Source organism: Ictalurus furcatus, chromosome 14 (genome assembly GCF_023375685.1).
Source record: "Ictalurus furcatus strain D&B chromosome 14, Billie_1.0, whole genome shotgun sequence".
Taxonomy (NCBI): domain Eukaryota; kingdom Metazoa; phylum Chordata; class Actinopteri; order Siluriformes; family Ictaluridae; genus Ictalurus; species Ictalurus furcatus.
The window spans coordinates 20,941,494-20,961,094 of record NC_071268.1 but is presented as its reverse complement, the minus strand read 5'-3'; the positions used below and the strand labels follow the sequence as shown (position 1 = coordinate 20,961,094).

The window sequence follows — 19,601 nt, the reverse complement described above, 5'->3', positions numbered from 1 at the left end:
TTCACCAGAAAAGAGGACTTTGGACCACTGAACAACTGTGTTTTGAGTAAAAAGGTGTTTTGAGTTAATTGGCTGATTAGAGCTCTTCTCAGGTTGACATTTCTGTATTATAAATTCTTTATTCTAATATTTTGAGATACTGGATTTTATGAGCTGTAAGCCATAATCATCAAGATTAAAAGAAAAAAGGCTTGAAATATTTCACTTTATGAATCTAGAATATATGAAATTTCCACTTTTTGAATTAAATTACATAAAAAAAATAACTTTTCCACGATATTCAAATTTTTTGAGATATCTGTATATGCAGTTACCACATATTACCTATTAATTTAGCCACCTTTCCCTGTACTGAGAAAAGAACAGAAAACTTGCTTACTTAAAACTCACTTATAAACTGTAAAAGCAGTTGTTGTGGCAGTCAATAAACATTGATGTGAAACATTTTCCCCAAAAAATATTTCAATTAAAAAAATGTTTTCAAAAGTTTTCAATTAAAGCAACAAGGATTTTTTAAAAAGGCTAGTGGGATATTAAAAAAAGGTTGTTAAACAAAACTTACAGTAACTTAATATATAGTGTATAAAACACAAGTAGGAAAAGGCACAAAGCATCTATGTTTAAAGTTCAGTCATCCTTAGCAGTATGTTAAACATTATATGCTTAGATATCAAGGGATCCTGCATTTCATGAAATCTATTGGTGAACCCTGACATTAATAAAAATGTTATTGAAAATTAGTGTAAAGAGGGGAGAGTGTGAACACTGATGAAATATTGTACATCATTTTGGATTCAAAACATTCTGCAGTTATACCCGAGAATGATTCAAATATTTGTGTGGTCGTCTGTGCAAACCTCTCACATGGTCAAATTTGGACATTTTCTACTTTATACAGTTCTGAAAATGGCAGTTTTTTTCTGAACTGAAATCTCTTTTGCGTGTATCTCAATCACAATTAAGGTTACAGCCTTTTAACGCCACCAGTTACGGTCTGTTTAACTCCAAAATTGTACAAGAAATTCGCATTTAAAGATTCCATTCCAATGACGTTTATCTACATTTACAATCTAATCAACATTACTGCCGAACTGACAAAATGAAAAGTTTACAATAGGAAATGAGTTCTTACTTTGATTATCAGTAAAATCCACATCAGTCTCTGTCTCGTCAACTAAGGGAAAAGTTCTGTTGGCTAAAAGTTTTGTTATTATGTATTTTATTAGGCCATTTGAACATTGTAAAACTTCTGAACAGAGTGTCTAAGTGCTCGTGTCCATTGTGATAATGACGTGATGGAGTAGATGCATCGTGGACATTTTTACAGCCGGTATCTGATAACAAACTGAATTGATTCCATTTGCTACGGTGTGTAACAATCCAGATACTTAGCTAACAAAAATTGGCACCTCACTCAACATGATCTTTGCGAAGGTTAAAAATGAACCTAAATAAAAGAATTCTCAAATCATTTTGGTAAAATATCTTTTTTATATTTTCTTAAAGTAGCAATGTTAAGGTATATTATCACTAAATAAAATGCATTTTTGTCAAAATCCGATTTTTCTTCACACAACATTTTACAGACCTCATCACTTTTCTGTTCAGGAGGAACGTGAAGAGAGCCAAGTGCTGAATGTGTGTCATTAGATGGTGCCAAATGTCACATGTAGGGTCCACATCATTACACATGTTGGACAGTCTCACAATGTTTTGCAACAAATGTATGGCTCTTACTGATGATTGATGTACTCTTGTCCAAAAGTTCTACCGAAATCCTGTCTGTATCTTATGCATTGAATCATTGCATAAATGCATCAGAGTAGGTCATGATCCAATGACTGCGTTTACATGGACAGCAGTAATCTAATTATTGACCTTATTCTGAATAAGACAATATTGTGATTAAGGTGTTTACATGAGTCGCTTTTAGAATATTCCTTTCATGTTCCTGTTTTACACGTTATAGAACACAGATCGTTTAACGTCACGTCATTACGTCCCCACGCCACACCGTCCGACGTTCCCTCCAGAATTTCACGTATCGACATACAGTTGGTCTTCGTTATGGTACCGTATACAGTTTTGGGTGTTTCAGTTTTAATCTCACGAAAGTTTCATGTGCAGTTAATTATTTGTCATGCTGTACTTGCAAATAGACGACTGTTTGAAGCCATGGGCTGCGTCCCAAACCACATACTTACCTACTATATAGCAGCTGAGATTGATGTATTTCACCTAACATATAGCAGGTAAGTACACGGTCTCGGACGCAGCCGTGCTCTCTTGTTTGCCGTCAAACGGTTGTGTGTGTCCTGTCGCAAAATGCGGTGAAAACTCCCACATGACGTTAATAGTGTTATTAAGATGTGTACATGTCTGTAATGCACTTCCATAATGCGATTAAAACAGGAATACTCCACACGTCCTTATTCCATTTGTGTTTACTTCGAGTATGACTTTAGTCGGATTAAGGTCATCAATAATCACTGTTTACATGCTAGTTTCTTAATCAGAGTATCGTCTTCATCGGGTTAATATCGGAATATTGTTGTGCATGTAAACGTACTGCAAGAGTATGAGCTGGTGGGCTGAGAAGTGGAACACATATTTTTGTGCATTTTTTTTTTTCTTCAATTGATAGTTGTACATTAAACCCTAAATGTGTATTATCTGTCTTTGGGACTCCTTTTCCGAGGAAAGTATTTCTGGCTATGTGTTACCACTGTAGCTGTGGTAAACATGTAAACATGAAAGGGCTTCAGTTTCCACCTGATGACGTATAGATACTACAGAAGTGTCAACAAGCAGAATTGCATTTTCAAGTATCCCTCCACTCATGGGAAGGTGGATAAAATTACATAAAAGTACCTTTGCTAATACTTTGGCTCCTGTCTGTTTCATCACAGGGTATAATGTAACAGTCACACATTTGAAACATTTACTGACTGAATTCAGCAGCTGTCCTTAGTCTTCCGTTATACTAATACACACTAACTATATGTGTGATCCAACAGGATTTTTCCAGTACAGTGAAACATGTTGAAATGATTTGTATTAATGCTACAGATGTGGATAAAAAAGAGGGTCTTCAAGAAGTCTGGAGTATCTCGTTATCTCATTGCCAGTTCGTGACTTCCCACTGATGTTTTGTAAGTGGACGAGTGCGTGGGCTGTGTTTATGAAAGTTTCGCTATGGCTGTTGGTTGTGTTGGCCTCCCAGGTGAACAGACGATGCAGGTGAGGTGGTTACCTTCTGCACTAAAAACTAATGTGCTGAGTGTGAGTTTCCAGGTTGACATATGAGCTATTAGTCTAATTGAGAGGCAGGCAAGATCTTCAAACAGATACAGGAGTCGAAACATGACACTAGGACACAGATACAGGCATACACAAAGCTGCTGGGCAACACTGAGTCTGAGTTACAGAGGGTGTGTTTGTGTGAGTGTGTGTGTGTGTGTGTGAGTGTGTGTGAGTGTGTGTGAGTGCAAGGATGGTGTTTTATGTGCATGGTGACTCACTGGATATCCCAACATAGCCAGACAGTAGAGAAGTGACCCCAGCCCAGCTTTCGGATCACATGGTACCTCCCATTGAACAGATCCCCTATCTTCACCGGATGGTACCCTCCTAAAAAAAAAAAAAGAAAGAAAGAAGGAAAAGAAAGAATGAAAGAAAAGTTTAGGTCAGTCTTTCTCCATTATCTGCAGAATTATAAATAGAACTAACTGATCTAGAAGTATAATATAAATATAAATAATCCTAGAACTCTCATGTCTCTAAATACAGAGACAAGAGTCTTCTAGATTTCTAATTAAATGTCTGGCAACTTTTGTACGTATTGCAGAACAAGAGAAAATTAAAGAAAACACCAGTAGGGTGGGTGAAATAAAGATATGATGTATAGACGAAATATAGACGTTCCTGAGAGGATTACGGATATTATCAGTACCTCTATACTGCAGGCAGCTAACATTTACCAAGATGTTGCCCAAATTTAATTTCTTTAGCTCTGCAAGTGAGAGAGAGAGAGAGAGAGAGAGAGAGAGCAGAAGAAGAAGAGACTCTGCTGGGACCTTTGCAGTAGTCTGCCGGGTCCTCCTGCTCCTCATCGTCAGAGCCCAAAATCTCTTCCTCTGGCTCTGGGGGTGCGACTGGCTCGGGTTGGGGTGGTGGAGGAGGAGGGGGAGGAGGAGGGGGAGCGGACGGGACTTTCTGCTGCGTCTCAGGCCTGTTAGACAATAAGAACCAAAGAGAAAGAGAGGGACAAACCATTGATCATTTAAACCTTCAGCTGGTGCCACTGTGACTGAGCAAATACAGCACTGGTGTGTTATAAGTGATCTCATCTTTGGGAACAATTTCATACTTTAACCTATTTATAGCTCACACACTACATTCCATTCGGCCAAAGACTGCCTATGTAGGCAGCAGTTTTTCATAGTGAGATAAAGTTTGTCCCCTGCTGAAGGCAATCCCATCATTCTGTTCACCAGATGAGAGTTTGAACCGAACCTATGTTATGGAAAGCACTTATGGCTGAGAAATACTCAAATTATGAAAAAGAGCAATTAAAGTGATGTGAAAAATGAACATCCTTACAATGGGGTATACAGTTTCTGCTTGATAAATGAATTCTGCAGGATGTGCTGAAGGCGTAGATTGGATTGGAGCACACAGGACCTCTGGCACCTTTGGTTTATGTGATTGGTAAGTGGAGAGAACGCTATAAGTGGTGCTATAATGGATTATAGTTTATAATAATATAATGTAATAATAATAATAACAATATACTACACGCACTGGTTAGTTTAATAGGAACACCTGTACGAATGCTCATTCATTTGATCATACAATCAGCCTATCAGAAGGCAGCAGCACAATGCACAAAATCATGCAGATCCATTTGAAGATCTTCAGTTAATGTTCACTTCAAACATCAGAATGGGGGAAAAATGTGATCTCACTGACTTTAAATATGGTATGGTTGTTGGTGCCAGGCTGGTTTGAATATTTCAGAAACTGCTGATCTCCTGGGATTTTCACACAGTCTCTAGAGTTTAAACAGCATGGTGTAAAATACAAAAAACATCCAGGGAGCAGCAAATCATCTGCTGCCACATGACTGGCTGATGGGATAATTGCATGAACTAAGCAGGTGTACAGGTTTAGGTACATGTGTTCCTATTCCATTAGTAGGTCAGTGAGTTGAGAACTCCATGTAATGACACAATGTGGGGACATATCTGATATGAACAAACAAGACTTAACATTTCTTTATTACTTACTTGATGCAGTACAGAAATACAAACATGGTAATTAAACCAGGCGATCACGTTTTTGAAATACCTGATGTATAACAATTATTATCAATTATAACTCTTGTATGGTAGCACTACTTGTTTTGTTCTCCGCTTGATACATCGCTTTGCTTGCATTTCCTCATTTGTAAGTCGCTTTGGATAAAAGCGTCTGCTAAATGAATAAATGTAAATAACACACACACAGACACACACACACACACACACACACATACATATAGCCAGTTGAGGTCAAAGTCAAAGAGAATGACAGAATGCCGGCCAGTGGGTTGCTATGGAAACAAGCCAGGCGAATCTGGCAGATTTAGGGTTAATATTCGAAACCAAACACAAAGAACTGGAGTCGCACCACCACTCATAACTGACATTCCAGCAGTATCCAGGCTCACACACACACACACACACACACACACACACAATACACATAAATACACAAATGCAAGAGTCCTGTTGGAAGCAGCATCACTGACAGCACTGAGCTATGATTAGTGTTTCTAATGCATACAGAGATAAAACTGAGCAACACAATACACACAATTCTCTTTTATAAGCTGTTTGAAACTATGCGGTAGTGCTGCAGAATTATTGCTAACATGATTATGAAGATTAATTACTAATAGTACAATCACAATTTATCACAGCTAAGTATGCAGCCAATTTACATTTTATTGCTGTTAATATACCGGGTGTCCCAATAGTCTACATAGGGGGAATGAACACTTTTTAGCTAAATGTCTTCCAAATTGTTTCATACGCAGTTTACTTAGGGAAATGGTAGCTCAGTGGTTAAGATGTTGGAATCCTGAGTGGAAGGTTGTGAGTTCAAATCCCAGCACTGCCAATGCTGGGGCTCTTGATCAAGGCCCTTAACCCTCAACTGCTCAGTTGTACAAATGAGATAAATATAAGTTGCCCTGGATAAGGGCAAATGCCATGAATTATTTATATATATATATATATATATATATCCCACACGACACTGTTGTCAAACTTATTAACATATTCAAAATGTGGAAGTGTTGCGGACTATCCGAGAAGTGGAAGTCTACTGATGAAGGCATAACTGACGTGGTGCTGACCGTACAGAGTCCCCTGTGTGTGGAGACTTTTGGGACACCCTGTAGTATTTTGTCATTTAAGCAACAGAAAACATGTTTCACATTGTACATTCCATTCCAATGACTAACAATAAGGCTGCTACTTATGCTGCAATACATTGTACTCGGAAGTCGGAACGTTTCAAGTGTATTTTCCAGACTTCCTTTCTAAAAGCATTCCAGTGTTTCGGCTCGGAAAAACATGGATGCGCAGAGCAAGTTCATGTTTGTATACCCAGTCTCTGAATTTGATACAAATAGTAAGAAGGGGTTTGATCCTGGTACTCCGGTTTCCTCCCCAAATCCAAAGACATGCGCTGTAGGCTGATTGGCATCTCTAAAATTGTCCATAGTGTGTGAATATGTGTGTGATTGTGCCCTGCGATAGATTGGCAGCCCGTCCAGGATGTCCTCCGCCTCGTCCCCAGCCTAGTGAGGATAGGCTGCAGGCTACCCCGCGACCCTGTGTAGGATAAGCGGCATGGAAAATGGATGGATGGATGGAATAAATATGCCACTGCCAGCCACTAAAAATATGAACAGGGTGATTTAATAGCTATCTTTAGTTAATTAGATCACTTTAACTAATCTTACTAATATTGCGGTCAATTCGGTTTAATCAATTGAAGGAACCCAAAAATTGTGTGCATGATTAAAATATGATTAATTGTGTAATTCTGATATACAGATATGGACTGGGATAACCAAGTAAACCAATACACAACCCAATTCTCACACACACACACACACACACACACACACACACACACACACACACAACACAGAAAATCCCAGACAATTGACTGCAGACATCCCTGTTCAGATAACTCGACAGCACAACTATTAGACACACTCCAAGGCGTATATAGGAGTGCATTTACAGGAAGAGCTCCCAGGAAAACAGTGGGCTCAGAGAAAAAAGTAACAGGGTATTCGGATTAAAAAAAGGATATTTAAAATATTTAAAAAATAATGATAATGTCACAACTCAGTAGAGATTAAATCAAAGCAAAACAATCTTCCAGCCAAGCTACAGGAACAGGGACTGTGCAGAGCTAAGCGCTTGAGTGCAATGATGCTAGACACATGCCTCAGGATGGCACGAGGTGAAGCGTGAAGCTAACATGTCAAGAAAGGTCCGTGTTCTGTGTGTGTGTGTGTCCATAGGCAGGTCCATACAAGACAGCATTTTTAATCATGTGCTTGTAATCACTGCACACACACACACACACACACACACACACACACACTACGTGTCCATTCACACCCCTCACAGACATTCAGAAGCTCAGCGTCACATTCTCAGAGCCCTGCCCTGCGTGGGCAGCTGCACATGTGTACACTTATAAGTGATGTGTGTTAAGTCTTTACATGCAAGAGCACATAGGTATCTGGGATTAGAGTAATGATCACTACTGATGATGTGGCATCAGTGGAAAGAAGTGAGGGAGAGAATGAGGAGGAGGAGGAGAGAAAGAGACAGTGCAGGAGTGGAGTGTATAAATTGGACACTGTCAGTGATGGAGAGAAAAGACGTCTTTCTGTCAACAGTGTGCATGCAATCATTTTTTTTCAAAAGTCATTCTGCTGTATTCTCACCTGTCTGCGGTATATGGTGAGGGGGTAGAGAGAGAATGCGAGAGAGAGAGAGAGAGAGAGAGAGAGAGAGAGAGAGAGAGAAAGAGATAGAGAAAGTGAAAGCAAGAGAGAGAAAGAGAGAGAGAGAGAGAGAGAGAGAGAGAGAGAGAGAGAGAGAGACTCGTTTGTTTTTTTTATAGGAACAGCTCCTGAAAATCAAAGGACAGCATATACTGCCAAACCAGGACAGGAACTGGGCATAGTTGAGGTGTGTGTGTGTGTGTGTGTGTGTGTGTGTGTGAGAGAGAGAGAGAGAGTTCATTTGTTTCGCCTAACTTTACGGCTGATATGCTGCCTCATGTATTACACAAATAATCACTATAAACACCATGTCTTTCAGTAAAAACACGGGAAGTCTGTTGGAGACCACAGAACTTTTCAATCCAATCTGTTTAATCCAATGATGGAAACAAGGCTTCATGCAAAATCAACTTTAAGCACTTCATCCTGCTGTGTAAATGAAGACATGGTTCTCATAACTCACAGCACATTTTGGTGATGAGCGCAGAATAACAGCATGAGCCTAAATTACAGGTGCATGAGATGGGAACATCTCCCACATCGCACAGAGGGGTTATTATGATCGCTCTTTCTCGAACCGTCTCTTGTATTTTGAAAAGTATTTCATGACTTTGACAAGAAACAAAGTTCGACTTGACGAAATTCTTTCGAAACAAGAGCGAGACGGCATCTTTGACGTGTGGTATCTGGAGGATAGAGAATGTGCTACTGCAGCGTTCTTCTCTGTGGTACACATCAACACCAGATGCAGATGACAGCAGGTATTTAGCTGGTTAAATATCCACAGTCCAATATTAACTACATATTGTTCACAATAATTCCACAGTGTTTTTCTTTCACACATTAGAGGAGAATCTTACTCTGAGACACGGATAATCTCAAGGGTTGAATTTTTTATGGAATTGTTTTGTTCTTGATGCCTGTTTAGTTTATCCTTCAAACTGCCTGCATGTTCTCTTTACAAGAGAGTCCACTGAAGTAACCAAAACACTGGCGATATTTTATTAATTTGACCAATCAAAGTACTGCACATAATAAAATACATCCTGTGCACTTCACCCAAAAACCAAATAAATACTACAGACTAAATAATTTTTTTCTATATGAAATGAGAACAAACAACAAAGCTTCATACGGTCCTTCATTCACACTGTGAGGCACACCAAAAAAAAGCAAACCTATCCACTCTGTGCATGTAAGTGAAGAGTAAACTCCCTAGAAATTCACCCAAATCCACTACAAATAATATTACCCTAAAAAAATAATCAATTCAATTAGATAATTGTCAGCTGTATTAATGCAGTTGGGATACCAATAACTCTAGCATTCGAATTTGTAGTTCACTCAAGCTCAGATCTTATCTGCCAAGTATGTACAGTACTTTCACTTTCGCAGTTGCATGACCTTGCTTTGGCACTTAACATTTAGTCATGCTCTTAAAGGGTGTTCTCAAAAATCACTGAAGGATCCAACACATTCACCCTATATAAATAAAACTAATATTTCAAAGTGTGAAATATTTTTTTGCTGTTGTGAAGCAGATTAAATACAAGGCACCCAGGCATGGGGCTTTAATTTCCCTGCTTTTTCCTGTCACAAGATTTTAAGCCATTTCTACCATTTGGTCACTGAGCTCCAAGCAATTAAAACTTAGAGGAAGGAACTGAGCTGCTTTGACTGGATATCACAGCAGCACATGTAAACCTTCGTGGGATGGTATCAGTTATACTCATAAATTGCTTTATGTTTGCACTACCAAAGTGACCTTGAGAAGAAACTGCTGTTACTGAAGGAAGGCACGAGTCTCTAGTATCCTCAACCAAACCAGTTATTCTGCAAGTGTAAAAGCATAACAATACTGTGTGTAGGAAGTGCCTTACAAATAAAGTGTGAATAAATAAGTCAATAAAGAAAAAAATGGCAACCCTTTTTAAAAAAAAATAATAAATAGTGCTGCGGCTTGTTTCCCCATTTGATTATTTTACCTGCTCTAGCACATAGCGTGTATTCATCATAATCCAGGAGCAAGACCAGAATACATCAGACTATCCAGACTATAGCCTGGAGCCTATCCCAGGGAACAAGCCGGGGTGCCAACCCACTGCAGGGCACAAACAAATGACAATTTGGAAATGCCAATAAACCTACAGCGCATGTCTTTGGACTGGGGGAGGAAACCAGAGTACCCGGAGGAAGCTCTGAACCACTGGGAGAACATGCAAACTCCACTCACACATCTTACTGAGGCGAGATTCAAACCCCCAATGCCGAAGGTGCGAGGCAAATGTGCTAACCACTAAGCCACCCCCCCCATCCATTTATCACAATATACCTGGAGATAATCCACTGCTCTACTGAAATACTAACTATCCTTCTGACACCAGGTATCTGTTAGAGCCATAAAACTGGTAGGATAGACATAGGATCATAGTGCTTTTATCAGAGACTGAATTTAAAAAAATTTTTACGTCACTGAAATTCACATGCAAAAAAAAGTACATCATGTACACGTGATGCATGATATACACATCATATACATGGCAAATGATTTAACATACAGATGAGTCAGTTTCGCTCAGTGAAACATCTATTCTTATTAAAGTTATCCCTTGTATCTATGACATCTTGTCTCTTTCCCAAAACGTTATGTTAGCTCAAGCTTTGCAAGGTCCAGCACGGACTGAGGCCATTGGGACTGACTTAAGGTTACACATCCAACATTCAAAATTGTATTGTGTTAAATAAAAGGTTAAACATATCTCGAGCTCCCCTGCCATGTATTTGGTAGGTGGCAGATATTAATTTCAGACCCCAGCCCTTATCCTGGTTTAGTGCTTATACTAATGAGTCAGTCGCACCTATGAATCACCTTCTCTCTGAATTCGAGAATGTTCCGGAGCTCGCTGAATGCCTGCTGTCCTTGGCTATACAAACTCTTCTTAAGTAATCATACTTCGGACACAGTTGTCATCTCTCCTACACTTCTTTCCTCTTTTTTCTCTGATTCATTCTGCCACTCTCTTGCTATCTCTCCCCCACATCCAGGCTTTCTTTTACAGAGTGCCCGCTGACTCACCCTCTCCCTCTAAAAATGTGGGAAAGTGCGTCTGTGTGTGTCGGCGTGTGGCGAAGTGCAGTCTTGGGGATATTTCAGTCTGCTCCCTGATGTCACCACTTTATTGTCTCACTGTCATGCACATAGACACACAAACATAAGTCCATGCGAACAAATCAATAACCAATTCAGACAAGCATTTAAACCACCCCAGTATTTTTAATGCATTTACTTTGGCATCATTCTGTCTGGATAGTTTGTACATTTATATCTATGGTTACTAGTTACATTCTAAACAGAGGAAGTTTCATTGTAAATGAGGCAGGTTTTAGACCCGGATTATACTTTAGCCGCAATGCGAACCACGATCTTCACCTAGATGTGACCTTATGCACATCTGGAGGCTTGAAAGCAACATCCTCAAGGTACGTGAGAATCAAAACATCACTGTCTAACTGGTTTCTACATCTGTTAATTTTTTTTTAAAACAGCTCTGCCATCATCATGATTGTTGTTATGAGCTGAATATCAAATAGAACATGATGCTCTTTCATCCAAAAAGTAATTAATAATTTTAAAAAAAATCCAGAGACTGTTTAGTAGGTGTGAAGGCTAGATGACAGGGTTTCGTGTTTTTCTTTTAGATAAAAAAAAAAGAGGCCGTAATATGTTTTAATACTCAAACTACTCAAAACGTCTTTCTTAGTATGGCTTCTGCATTTGCGGTTCTTTCACTACACTTACACTTTAGAGTTCCTGTAGATGAACATCAGTGACGTTCAGCAGATATGTAAAAATACTTGCAAGGCTCCTTCTAGGAAGCTGGAGAAAAGGCTTCAAACTGTATGTTTCACAAATACACAACTACAAATGTAAGGAATACCTGTTTCATATATACTCATATAATGTAGGAATAATAGTTAGAGAAACCTGAAGGACAAGTTGGGAGCTGTCTCGCTGTACAATGAATGTAAACAAAACAGAAATGTGTCAACACTGAACGCAAGTAGTCCATATTACTGTACACAAGTATACACCATGCAACACATCCCTCGATTTTTAGTCTGTTGCAGACATTCCAATATCTCACAATCCTGCCCCCACTATTTACATTGGTACTGTACCATGTACACATGATGCGCTGAATGTACACACGATACACACGCACCATCTTACGTATGCATAGTTCAAAGTGTGTATCATACTGTACTGTTCAAAAAGAGTTTATCTGTTTGATAAACAATTCATCTAACAGGCTGCATAATAAAGGAGACTATTCATCATAAAATACCACTTACATTACATGAGGTTTAATAAACTTTTAAACTCAGTCATGTCCAGTAACTTTCAATGTTACTATCTTGAATCAGGAGAGGATACGGGGGTTAAAAAAAAAAACATGCTTTTCCTAAGTATGCTGTTTGGCACGTGGCTAACGTATTAGTTTGTGAAAACTTATGGGATTAAATTTGTGCCAAAAGTGTTGAACGTAACTTTTCAAGAAACAAACAAAAATATACTATGAGAAAGAAGAAAAACACTCTGAAACTGGAAACAGTGAACTCGGTGGCAAAAATGTAGCATGGTCTTCAAATAAACAGCGTTCTTTGTTAACAGTTTTCTAAGCTTTGTTTTCGCCAATCATGGTTTATGAACGCGCTGCCAGAGTTTTCGTTTACGCATTCAAAGTATTCGTTTACGCTCCGCAAGTTTACATTCGCCATTCTGGATCATGGGCGGGGATTAACAGCGATGTACTCTCATTGGCTAGTGAGATTTAGATCGATAGCTCGCTGATCTGGAAGTAGAGAATTCAGTGTCACGAGATTTGGAGTGCGCTCTGGATGTGGTTCTCTGTATAGTTATAGTGTTTGTACTTTGTAGTGTAAATTAATTACTGACTTACTTAATCAGTATATTCTTTAGTAATTAATATTTGAGGTTTTGGTAGTCTCATACGACAATTTTTTCAAGATAAACTCGGCGGGTCATCGTAATCCTCCTAATCCTCAGCTGGACATTCAAGCTGTTCATCCAAATCTCACTAGCCAATGAGAGTAAATCACTGTTAAGCCCCGCCCACATGAGAGGTTTGTGCCAGAATGCAAAAGTAAACTTGCGGAGCGTACAAGAAAACTTAAATGAAAGTGTAAACGAAAACCCCTTCATAAACTACGATAAGCGAAAAGAAAGCTTAGAAAACTGTTAACAGATAACGCTGTTTATCTGAAGACCATGTTAAATTTTTACTACCGAGTTCACTGTTTTCAGTTTCAGAGTGTTTTGTCTTCTTTCTCATAGTATATTTTTGTTCGTTTCTTGAAAAGTTATGTTCAAAACTTTTGGCACAAATTTAATTCCATAAAAACAGCAATGGTTACTGTCAGCAAAAAAGCAGCTGCATTCAGGCAGCCTTCCTTGCTGATTCAATCAAAAGAAACCACCGTGGCGACTGAGAAGTTCATAGATAAACATATGAAACACTACTCACAGAACACACGATTCAAAAACCAGTCCAGCACATGGCCAGAGAGTTAACATTTAATTCGCCATGTTTAATTTTGTTACATTCTATTGCAGGGCTTTTGTTTCGTTATATGCTCCTAAGACTCTGAATGGATTAAGTTTCAATTACTGTACTCTTATAACGTCAAATGTTTTAATCCAGAGGTCTTCAATCTTGTCCAAAAGGGCCGATGTGGCTGTAGGCTTTCATTCCAATCAAGCAGGTGTCACACCTTTTTCTGCTTGTTTAATCGGTTCATCTTTGGCTCCAATCAACTATGAAGTATGCCTCCTATTTGGCTGGAATGAAAGCCTGCAACCACACCGGCCCTGTGCAGATAATATTGAAGACCCCTGTTTTAATCAGTTGAGCATTGCTTATTTTTCATGTATCGAAAAATGTATCATATCAAGACACCACCATATCATATCAAATCGAAGTTTGAATCTTGCATATCCTTCCACCATGAGTATAAACCTAGTGTGCAGCTTCAGAATAACTGGCAAAACACTGGATGGCAGCAGCTACAGTACAGAATTCAAGGCCGTATCCAGTCACAAAACTGGACTGAATTTACAGCTTCCAACCTTCCCCTCTAGACATGACACAGATATAACTGCACACTACACTGCCCTTCGTTGCTCTACTTGCTCCTGACGTGTGATACACTCACACCCACCACACAAACTCGCAGCAGCAGTAGAAGTAATCAATAAGACTCTGATAAATCACTGAATGTTTTCTTGTATGCTGAGATCATCCTGACCAACCGCAGCCGTTGATGATGAATGTTTCCATAGCTGTTTCGATTGATCATAGCCTAACAAACGTACAGTAAATAGCTTAGGGAAAATAAGACAGGTCAATCTTTAACCCTGTTTTATCAAGTGTGACAAAACACAATAAAAAAAAAATACACAACTCATAATATAGTGAATTCTTCTTGTCATACAGCCCTAGTGCTCAGTGCTGAATAAAGTTAGCATCAGGAAAATGCTCGCCAGTCTGTGTCCGGATATGCCAGCAATCTTAACAGGCACCCTCTTATTCTACATACAGACACATGCACACACACACACACACACACACACACACACACACACACACACACACACACACACAAAGCGCTACTGGGACAATCACCCATCCCCCACAACACATGCCCTGTACAGGAAGGGTTGAAACATACATATTTGCATTCACAAAAGAGCTAAATGTTGTGCATGAAGAGATAACAGACGGAAACAGCTTTCTTACCACTGCAGGTTGAGTGAAGCAAAATCAGTGTATCGAGTGTTTACCCTGTGCAGTCAAACACTTTCCACGCCTATAAAGATAAAACTGCCTAATAATCATATATATATATATATATATATATATATATACACTGTATATCCAAGCTGCATCATGGTCCCAATGTAGTCATACTAGACAGCTAGTACAGTAGGGTTGTTACAGTGTCATGGTTGGATTGTAAGTCATGATCAGATGACTTACCTCGCAGTTCAACTTTTCAAAATACCAAATAAAATGCATTTCAACAGAATCAATGATTTGAGCCAGCTGTCCTCCATTGATAGCTTATTGTTAGTTCATGGCCATCACCTACAGATGTCTTAACATCGTGCATGTGAGCTGTACCTGATCAATAATCAATAACCACTTCCTCTGTGGAGTCCAAACAAATCAGCTTGTCAAGTCTATCATTTAACTTGACAACAGATAAATGGTATCCTCTTTAGATTCTAAAATCTGGAGGTCCTTTAGAGCACAGTCTCACACACACACACACTACCTGTGTTTGACAGCTCGGTGGCGAAGCCGGAGAGCACTGAGTGCTAAGTCCAGAGTCTTGCTGGAGTGAGAGACACTGCACTCCATACTAACACACAGACACGGGACAATTATGTCCTGTTTCTCGTTCTCTCCCGTTCCTGTCCCCCCCCCCCAGTGTTTGTCAGGGTGCTGTAGAGGCTGTGGGTGGGGCCAAGAATCCATCTCTCACATGACCATCTCACACCTAGCTGACAACTCTCCATCCTTACCGTCTATGTCTCTATAGACGCGCACACACACTCATACAAGGCACACACAACCATTCATGTCTCTCAGACATTTCTCCAACGTTGACACACACAACCTGAACATACACAAATTATTGTCTGTACTTCGTTTTAGATGCCAGAGATTCATTACCTGCATTACTATCTACATCAAGAGAAAAGAAAAGAAATTCACAAAAACAATAACAAACATAAAGCATTTAAACCATTATATAATTCCCTGTTTATTATAACTTAGGGCACGTGACCAGTCAGTTTCTTCGTGAATAAATATTTCCCAAAATCACTTAATTTGGAATGAGCTCTCCAGAAGGCGCTCTCCGGGTTTCTCATTATAGCCTGCCTATCTTGGAGTATCTTTCCCATTCCTCTCCAACATTCCTCTAAACCCAAGTGACTCGCTGTTTCCTGCAGGCTCCGATCTCTTCTAAGGTTACCCCTTTCAAGTGTAGAGCTCATCTGAGTGCAGATATGGAACAACAGAAAATGTAGAATGTTGTAGTAAAACACGGTACTCATCAAGTGTACTTAACTTAACAAGTGTTACAGCCAAATACGTCGAATCTACACCAAAAATCACTGGTGGCATTTTCTTTATGACTAGCATTAGTAACGGATACTGCTACGGCTGGGTTCACCTGTTGACAGAGGTCAGGAGATTTCCACGCATCTGTTCCCCACTCCTCCTCTGCTCAAATTCAGTGCACCCGAGCTCAGTCAATGACGCACACACCTCACACACACCCTGCACACCTGACAGGTAAAGCCTCCTCAGCTGGTGTCAGCTAGCTCGAAGGGTTATCATATGGCTGATGAAGATTCCTCAGATGGCCAAGTGTAATGTTCCAGCCATCATCCAGGCGGCTTATCTGTACTGAGGCTGCAGCTGAACTACTGTTCTGACCTAAATAAGCAAACATCCCAGTGCTGCAGTACAGGATTATGAGATATGACTGAGATCCTTTGGGCACACAGGGCTACCCGGAATATTTAGCTAAAGCCTTAAATGTACAAAAAAAAGATTTAGTAACAAACTTTTAATTAGGCATTATCCTAAAGGAGTGCCCAGGGGGGCCTGTTAAAAGTATGGTAAGGTAAACATTTACCCAGTGATATATAGACGCACAATGCAGGACATGTCTTCTGTCGAGGCAAAGATGGATAGAAGGGGGGAAAAAAAGAAGCGCTACAGAAAAATATAGAGAGATTATGTAGGAAGCAATGTGTCGAGAGAACAAATGTATCAGAGGAACCAGAAAAAAAGAAGCAAATGAGTATGGAAAGAGGGGGGGCTCTGAGGACTAATGGAAGGCTGGTTAGCTCTATTGAGTGTAGAAAAGTGTGTGGGATCAGTGTGAGGTTGGGAGAGCTACAGACTGAAAGTGAACTAGAGCCAGGGACCCTTTAAATGTCTTGAATGGTGACTGACCCTTCTGTTTTTTGAGTAACTAGGTACCCATGTCCTAGCGAAAACATGGACAACAAATTTAATATAATGGATTTGTATTTGTGTGTATGGACTGAAATGAATGTCCTATATGTTTGCATCATCTGCCTTCTCCCAGGATCAATTTTATTCTTCTTTCTCATTTTTAAACAGCTATCTTGTTTTCTTTTCTTTCCTCTTTCCTTCATGGTCTTTCTAGCCATCTATAGACACATAAAACCACATTCTAGTTATTTTTGTTTTCTCCTCCATCTTGCGCTTCTGGCTACTCAACCTGGGTCTGGTCTATCTGTCACAGTTTCTCCATTTTATATATAGAAATATATATACTAGTACCATCTTCTGTTATCCTTTTGGCACTCATCTCCGCCTTGTTTCTGAATAAAATATTTATTTAATTTTTCCAGCTCTCCTTCTCTATTCTTATCTCCATAGACTACAACTATAAAATTCAAAGTATTGTAACGAATCATCACCTAACCTGAAGTGCATGTCCCAGTCAGGCCTAAAACACACAAAATTCCAATCCCCCTCGAAGTGGCCTTGTAATACATGCGAGCATAAGTGCAAACGCAGGCCACAAACACCTCAATCCTCTCACATTTATCTTCCACCCTTGAGAGACACACGCACTCAATTTCACCTTTGTAATGCAGCTATTTTTGCCCCAACAGACACATCTTAGAGCAAACCTGTACTGTCTCACCTGTGTGCATGTACCCTCAACAGAAAACCTTTTCAATTATAATTAAAAACTGTCTCTAATTATGCCAGCTAGATAAGTCATGTTCTGGCTTTCCTCTGCTCTGTAATGACACTCATCTCACTACTCAAAAGCACAGAGATCCCAAAAGCTGAGCTCCTTATCTGAACTGGAAAACTAGACTGCATAGCAGTAGAGTGTGGATGGATCTATGCACAAACCCATTGCTAAAAAAACAAAAAAACAACAACACTGCTAAATCAGGCTAGGAATTTTTGGACACCTACTAAAACAGTGAAGTCTTCACGTACTGTAATAGCCATGCTCTAGAACTGTCTTTAGCTCAGAGCTTTAAATCCCAATCCTCCAGGACAGTCAGTTAACATTCATGTTTCATTTCCCCAACTCATCTGTCTAAGCTAATCATGTAATGTGCAGAAACTGGAACATTCAAGGACACTTGATATGGTCCGTAAGTAGTAGGAACCATAAAAACTGAACTGACAAACCTTGCATGGTAGGCATTACAATTATTCATTAAAGCAAAGCCATTCAGCCTGCAATCTGTCCAGAGATCCCATAAACATAATTTTCAGATCGCCTAACATTGTGATCCTAAAGCCCTATGACAGTGGCTATTAAAAACATTAATGACATAAACACAATCTGCTCTGATTCATATTCTCTCAATGCTTACTGAGCTTAGAGATCTTTTTTCCCTCTGGATTTATATCGATTGATCTGCCTTCTCACCAGTGTGAATGTTGCTTTGTCACCAAAGCAGGGTCAGCTGTACCCCTTGCTACAGAGCACATGGGGGTTAAATCCCCATCCCATGGGCACAACAGAAGTGCACAGAGTAAGATGCTTAACATGTAGTGTGGCATTAACACCTGCTGGCAGTTGTTGGGACAGGCTCGGAGCTCTAGATGTTCTAAATCCGTAGGGTGTTAACCCCGAATATGAAACACTGTGGTAGCTGTAATATCTCCTGTGTGTCCAAGACTAGTAACTCCAGACAACTGGGATGGTAAATGGTAATGGGCACACTTATATCGCGCTTTTATCCAAAGCGCTTTACACTGTGTCTCATTCACCCATTCACACACACTTACACACCAATGGTAGCAGAGCTGCTATGCAAGGCGCTAACTTGCCATCGGGAGCAATTTGGGGTTCAGTGTCTTGCCCAAGGACACTTCGGTATGTGGAGTCATGTGGGCCGGGAATCGAACCGCCAACCCTACGATTAGTGGACAACCCGCTCTACCACCTGAGCCACAGCCGCCATCACAGCCAGGATGAAGGGTTTCATTCAATGTTTCACCACTTACCTGAATATTGTGGCAATGAGCAACAAAACCTCTTCAAGTTTATAAACTATATCAGACTAGTCACCTGATCCTACAGTTATTCCTGTTTGTACCTGCCTGCAATACTTTTTTTTTTTTTTTAGGAACTTGCTCGGTTCTCTTTCCCAAAATATAAAAACACGTAATTCAACCACAGGGACCCTTTAAAGCTGCTATTTGCCATCTGAACCAATAAGCAGTAAAAATGTTTGGTAGATGACATCATAACAATAACACCGCTACGATGAGCTTTTCACAATGCAGAATTTACAGCTAAGTTTTAAGTTTTGTTCATTTAAAGTAAGACTTTTAATGGAATTTTACTCCATGTTATCTCACTCCTGTATGCATGGCAGTATTATTTTGCACACTCCCTACACTGAAACATTCATGATGTG

The 19,601-nt window shown here is 39.7% G+C and overlaps 1 protein-coding gene across 3 annotated transcripts in view; it reads right to left on the bottom strand.

Moving 5' to 3' along the window:
- srpk2 (SRSF protein kinase 2) overlaps window positions 1–19,601 on the bottom strand; it is a 62,138-nt gene that overhangs the window by 22,053 nt on the left and 20,484 nt on the right. For all 3 annotated transcript variants that reach the window (XM_053640887.1, XM_053640886.1, XM_053640888.1), the window contains 2 exons: window positions 4,077–4,231; window positions 3,522–3,630 (listed from right to left, as the gene is read on the bottom strand). In XM_053640887.1, coding sequence (XP_053496862.1) covers window positions 3,522–3,630; window positions 4,077–4,231 — 264 coding nt within the window. The remainder of the gene's footprint in view (window positions 1–3,521; window positions 3,631–4,076; window positions 4,232–19,601) is intronic.